The sequence below is a fragment of the Austrofundulus limnaeus genome, unplaced genomic scaffold (assembly GCF_001266775.1).
Source record: "Austrofundulus limnaeus strain Quisiro unplaced genomic scaffold, Austrofundulus_limnaeus-1.0 Scaffold23, whole genome shotgun sequence".
In the NCBI taxonomy this organism is placed as follows: Eukaryota; Metazoa; Chordata; class Actinopteri; order Cyprinodontiformes; family Rivulidae; genus Austrofundulus; species Austrofundulus limnaeus.
Window position 1 is genome coordinate 2,962,902 of NW_013952425.1, and position 6,808 is coordinate 2,969,709.

Sequence of the window (6,808 nt, forward strand, 5' to 3'; positions counted from 1 at the left end):
CTGGGCTCAAATTGTGCGTACGCCAGTTTTATAAATCCGACCCCTGATCTTTAGACATTGTCCAATGTAAAACCAAACAACCTACAGTAGTCTTTGCTATATAGTTAAAGTAAATGTTTATTAAATAATGTATCTAGCTAATGTTACAACTAGTCAGGGTTCCCTTTCACAAAGAATTGGTGCACATTTCTTAGATAATATTAGTTTATTTGAAAATAAAGAGGAGAAACTATCTGCAAGCGAAGCCTTAGAAAATAATTTATTTGTTCAGCAGAATGTAATTTTAGCTCATTTCCAAACTTGTCAAAGCTCTGAGCGATTTAAAGACCTTGGTGTTGAGAGAATTTTCTCTGAAGTAAAGCCAGTTTGGTCAATTTAAATTTCATTTTTTGGCTTTGTTCTCAAACTTAAAGAAAAAAAAACTGACAAACTCAGGATACTAAATTGTTAAGATCCGGACTCCGTAAAAGTAGTAATTTCAGCCTCCAACAAAAATCACTCAGTAATTGTTACAGTAATCCCATTTTTCTTAATACTTTGCACCAAGATAAAAGCTTTGATTTTATATCTGTGGACCTCCCTGTCAATGATATATGGTCTAATTTTAGGAGAAAACCATGTGGATTTATTAAAAGCGAAATGATCAGTTCACTGCCAGACAGCCCTAAAACCTGGTCCAAGTACTAAAAGCCTTCATTTAGAGAAAAGCCAGACATGTCAACATAAACTGTTGTTTTTGGCTTTGGGCGTAAACCAATTAGTCCACAGGCAAATTCAAAAACGATGTTGAGCTCAAACTCTTTTTGATCCAGATACAATACACTAAATGTCCTTTTTGTTCTTGGGTTTATGATTGAACCAATTTGTTGATAGAAAATGTATTAAAACAAGCAGCCAGCTTAGAAACATGTTAGACTGTGAAGTTTTAGCAGCTTGTCAACTAAAAAATTATAATAATAATAATAAAAATAATTATAATAATGCCCAGGAAGAACTGCAAATTGCGACTTGAATTAAAGTGAGTATTCACTGGAAGGTCTGAAACACAGGTCTTGGTTCAAAATTACACAGTGRTAATGATTAGTTAATATTGCCATTCTAGAGCTGAACGCTAGCGTCAATTCAATTCCTTAAACTTGGGCTGAGCAATAAAACAATAATAATATATATCGCAATAGATACGTAATTAATATCAGTAGGAAATACGCCCAATAGAATGTTGATAAATTCACTGAACTCTGATCCAGAAACGCACAGCATTCTGGGGGATAGGCAGAGGAAAGGCTTTAGCTGCTCCACCTTTTACGGCCCAGCTAAGTAAAGTTCATCAACTCTCTCACTCTTCGTTAAGCTAGCAACAACCTGTTGAGTAGCATGCACAGGTGTGGTGTCATTTTCTCATCACCGTGCCTCTTAACCRCTTAAAAWTAAAAAAAGAATGACAGAGTGAAACAAGAAAATGCATGCAACAGCTCAAGCGGAAATTGTGGATAAAAGAGGATAAGTCAGATTGACAGTATTAAGCAGCCTTTTTTCACCTGGTCGCTTCTATCGTGATCCATTTTTCAGCCTTATCGCCCAGCCTTAAACTTAGCTTGGACATCCAGTAAACTTTTACTTTTAGACTGGATTTATCCCGATTTTAACCTAGACATCTTCTAAACATTTCTGTTTAAATCTTCAGTGATCTCTGAAAACTAAGATAACTTCCTCTTGAACTTGCGTACAGTTTTATTTGATGTCAACAGAAACATGATGTGGATGAAAGGTGGTTTGACATTGGCCTTTTCTTTTGAGACACCGGTGCTGTCATATCGATCCCATCGCGCTAGCATCTATACAGTCTACCACGGTTAGCATCACACACTGCTTACAAAACAGTTAGGGATACGTGGCGAAGACGACGTCCAACAATCGATGAACAGAACCTCACCAAACATCCCTGACTTTTTGTGAGTGGTTGGTTTAGATTCTCAGCCATCCAGGGCATGACAGATTTAGAAAGTTGTAGATATAACAACTGGATATCTGTTCTGTAGCTAAAGACGAGTAGAGTTTTGAGCTTTAAATAGCTTGATGTTAGTATCAGTCCATGTACTCCTTTGACAGTGACGTAAAAGTCAGATGAAATGGGACATGACGTTTCAGACAGCAGTCACTTTGAAAAACACTGAATATGTATCMTTTAGTGCCACTTTAAAACATTATTTCTTTTAGCTGAAAAACCCAAATGTTGTGAATTTAGTTATAGTTGCTGTAATGGTTGGTGCCCAGGCTTCAGGACCACAACCGCCCCACGTAATGCATTACATCACCTGCAAACAGTCCTACTTGAAACACATGTGATGACTCCATGAGCARAGATAAAGGACCATTACCAAGCTAATGTACGGTAATGCTACTTAATTCTGGCTGCAGTGTACTTGGCTTTTTCTTCAACCATCCATTACTCTGTTTTACGTGGCAGACGGTCACAGAAAGACGTGTCCTGCTGTGAGTCTGCTGAAACAATAATGTTTAAAACTGTTTTTCAGTCTTGTTTCATAACTGCATTWAAAATATGATTCCTTGTGATCTCATCTTAGGGCGATATGGGTGAGGACGGACCGAAAGGTGACATGGGGGAGAAGGTACGTAAAATTATTCGCCTTCTTTCTCTGTGTTTATGTYTTGGAACCTGCTCAGAGAAACGGTAGACGGTCAGGCCTCGGYCAAGAGACATTACCCAGTGTTAATGTTCGCCATCTGAGAGGAGGTCTGTGAAGACCACCAAAGGCAGCTGAGGTCATGTAGCATCGAGCTGAACAGCAGCAACCGTCCTGATGTTTGAGATGTCATTTTATTTTATGTGAACTTAATTTCGACGCTGATGCTAAACGAGGGGAGACCRTTTATCATCGAGACAGCTTGTCAAACCGAGACCCATTCTCAAACAAAAGGCAGAACGAAGCGTCGCTGAACAGATTTATGTTTCTGTCCAAAAACCCTTTGTTTTCAGTTAGAGCTTGTCTTGTACGAATCCTGACAAAGCATTAAGAGGCATTCTGCTTTCCGTCCACAACTCAACRTGTCGCCCTTTGCTGTTTTTATCTCATAGCAGCATTCAAGAAAACGACTGCAGCCTTATTTTCTTATTTTTACAATTTCACGACAAAACACAGACCCCTCGCTTCACTTCTAACTTGTTTCTAAAACATATCCGTGAGCRTTTATTGATTTGAACAAAACCATTACGTGAAAATGTTGATTCAGCTTCTTAACATTTCTGGGAAATGGACAAAGATTCTTCYGAGATTGCCAAAAAAGTGGTAACACGATTGCTGATCCGAGACAATCAACCCCGAAAACTTTGATGTATTGTTCTCTGGAGATGCTTTTTCTTCCTCTCTCTCTCTCTTTCTCTCTCTGAATCCTGTCAAATTTGAAAACAAAATGTAACTCAAAGAGCAGCAGCTGAAAGTGGAAGCAGTGTACTCAAAGTGTCAATGCCAATTTATTGCTGTTCAACGGAGAACAACTTTGATAACCTCTCACTTTTTGGACTCTGTGGGGTTTTTTTTGAAAAACTGCTGAAGTCGGCAGCCAAGAAGGACACAAGTCTGAGGGAACCAGATGAGAGATATCATCTATGGAAAACGAATGGAAAACAAAAGGGAAAGGTGGGCGTACGACGMTAAAACTTTGCAGCTTAAGCAATGCTTTGATCGACTGTAGCTCGGTGACGTAAAAAGGAGGGAAAAAATGATGGATTTTCTGCTACAGGAGTGAAAAAGACAAAGTGGAAATAAATACCTTGTCTTTAGGCACTCAGCTGCTTCCATGTTTTACAATAAAAACAGAAACAAAGTTAAGTGTAAAAGACTTGCTGACTCAGCATTCACACTGTTCCTCTTTGCTCTCCATCTTTTTGTCTGTACATGTTGGACATGTTACTGTGACTTGTAATGTTTGTAACTTCTATATTTCTCAAAATATTTAATTTAATTTTCCTCAAAGATTTTCCCCATGAAAACATTAGGTTTTCTTAATTGCTTCAAAAACACTATTTTCAACATTTTGCTTCTTTTTATAATAAGCTAGCTTCTTTTGCTGTTAGCAACTGTTTCTTGCTTCCAACTAGTGTAGGTACTCGTAACTAGCATTTTTTATAACTATCTTGCTTCTTCTAGCGTTTTTCCACTTCCTACTTTAAGATAAGGTTTTTTCTTTTTTTTTTTTTTAAATTTAGATAGTGTTTATTAAAATTTAGCTAGCGTTTTGCTATGCTTAGCTAGCATTTATCTCTTTCCTGCTTGACACCAATTTTGCTCTTTTCAGCTTTTGGACTTCTACTTTTAGCAAGCATTTAGCTGTTTATCTTTTAGCTTAAACTCTCTTCAGCATTTAGCTAGCTTTTTTCCCTTTTATTCATTCATTTATTTATTTATTTAGAAATTTAGAAATTTATTCATTTCATTTGTAGCAATTATATACACAACAAAGAACAAAAAAAACGTGCAATCAAAATAAAATCAAATAAAATGAAAGGCAGCAGAAGAAGAATAAATCTTATATCTGCCTCTTTTTTATCCCCAGAATATGTTCAAAGTGAAAGTAAATTACAACAAAAATCAAAACAACTGAAAAAACAAATACAAAACAAATCTAAACCTAAAACACCAACTCAAACAACAATTTGCATGGATTCACTTATACTTCCCTATATTTCATCAGAATATTAGATTTTATCATTCTCTTCAATAGATACAAATATCTGGTATTTTTAACTTCATCATCCATGCTCTTCCATAATCTTATTCCCTGGATTAAAGTGGATCGCTCCTTCAGGCTCGTACGAAACCAAGGTTTCACAAACACTTCGATTCCCTTAAGATAATAACAGCTCTCTCTTTTAACAAAATTTACTTGAATGTTGGAAGGTAACACAACTTTATGAGCTCTGTACATTAATAGTAAAATATTATAATCGACCAAATCATAGAATTTCAATATTTTCAATTCATAAAACAAAATATTCGATGGATGGCTGTAATTTTTTCTAGTTATAATTCTTATAGTTCTTTTTCTGTAAAATAAAAATAGGATTTCTGAAAGTTTTGCAAGCTTTACCCCAGACTTCAATACAGTAAATTAAATGTGGAACATTTATAGCGTTATACAACAATTTTTAGCTTTTAGCTAGTGTTCTGCTCCTGTTAGCTTCAACAACTAAGGCTTTGTTTCAAGTTTGGGGTTGCAGCCAACGAAGGGTGCATTTGTTGACCAACAAAACCCCTAAAACGTAGGCTGCATCTGGGTATCCTACGCAGCCGACGATATCCCAGGATTCATTGTGCCGTCAGTACACTAAAAAAAAAAAAAAAACAAAGACTGCGGAAATGTTTTTTTTCTACAATGGAGTTTGGAAATTTATCATGGACCGAATAATTCATTTTTAAGTGTAAGTTTAGCAACTTAGCTGATGAAATCGATTATTAATATTTTTATTTTTAAGTTACGTGTTACATTGTTTTAATAATACTTAATTTTGTGAAGTTACACCATGAAAAGAATACGTCTCATTTCACAGCCATTTATGCACTGGCAACCTATGGCCTATGTGTGTGTCCAAATTTTCAGCTTCTTCAGCAAATTTCTCCTGTCATTTGGCACTCACACTGCATTTTTTACCAACAAATGCCATTTGTCTAGTTAAAAAACAAATTTAAGAAGGATGAGATTACCTCATCTCAAACCGTCAATGTTAGGTAAGACACAGTGCACAACATATGGAATGAATAATTCCAATCAAGATACGTTCAGATGGCTTTAGCATATGTCGGATTGATATTTGGTGCCAGAGAAGTAAATGTATGCTCAAGCAGAGCCCCTGTCAGCACAGCTGTGGTGTCTGATCAATGGCTCCTTCATGATGTTATTGTTGTTTCAACTGGCGGTGGAAGAAACCAGAGAACAGAGAGACACCAGAGGGGAGAGGAGGGCATCTTTAGTCCTCCAGACTGAGGATGCCAAAGTTAACAATATGCAGCACGCTCTGCAGGAAAAATGTGGAAACACTGAGCGAGAGGTGAGACAGTCTAAGCTCCATTATGTTGAGCAGAGAGACCTCAGGGAGGGAAATGAGAGCTTGGTTTTATAAGGACGGGGGGAGGAGGGGGGGTCTGTGGTTTGTGAAAGACAGATAAATGACAGAACATGGTCACTTAGACTTAAACTGACTCTTAAAGATGAGATTAAATAACAATCTGCTGAAAGTTGTTTGCTTAAAAAAAGACAAAGATTCCACATTTATTCCTGCTTATTTGCTCTTATTTATGTCAAATATGGCAGCTCTTGAATTGTTCCACTGCAAAATATGATTTCCCTTTAAGAAACCATTCATTGTCAGTAATTACTTTTATGTAAACAGTCGTAGTGTTAGCCTAAAGCTAGTTAGCACCCAAAAGACTTCTGCACACACCGTTTATTTCTATGCTTTTTTTAAAGATCGCTTAAATCTTTTGGAGGTAATGAGCAATTAATATCTTACCTGTGCTAGATAGCTCTTGGAAAGACCTCACTCAGGAGAAACGAGTTTAACATGGACCAGACTGACAAGCTAGCAGTTAGCCTGACAGAAACAGATTGATGTGTTCTTAATATAAGTCCAAAGTGTTACATTGACAAAAGTGTATTTTTCCCTTTTTTTAAAGTATAAAATTAAAATAGAATAGCCACCTGTTTTGGAAATTTCTGATGAGATTTCTTTTCAACTTTCATCATCTGCAATACAAATGTTTTCCTCTTATTTGACTGATAGGTGTCAGGT

At 36.5% G+C, this 6,808-nt stretch overlaps 1 protein-coding gene across 1 annotated transcript in view; it reads left to right on the top strand.

Annotated features, from left to right (window-relative positions):
* Positions 1-6,808, top strand: part of col25a1 (collagen type XXV alpha 1 chain) — a gene marked incomplete at its 3' end in the record, with an annotated part of 104,429 nt that overhangs the window by 68,681 nt on the left and 28,940 nt on the right. The window contains 1 exon segment of the mRNA XM_014004395.1: positions 2,586-2,630. Coding sequence (XP_013859849.1) covers positions 2,586-2,630 — 45 coding nt within the window.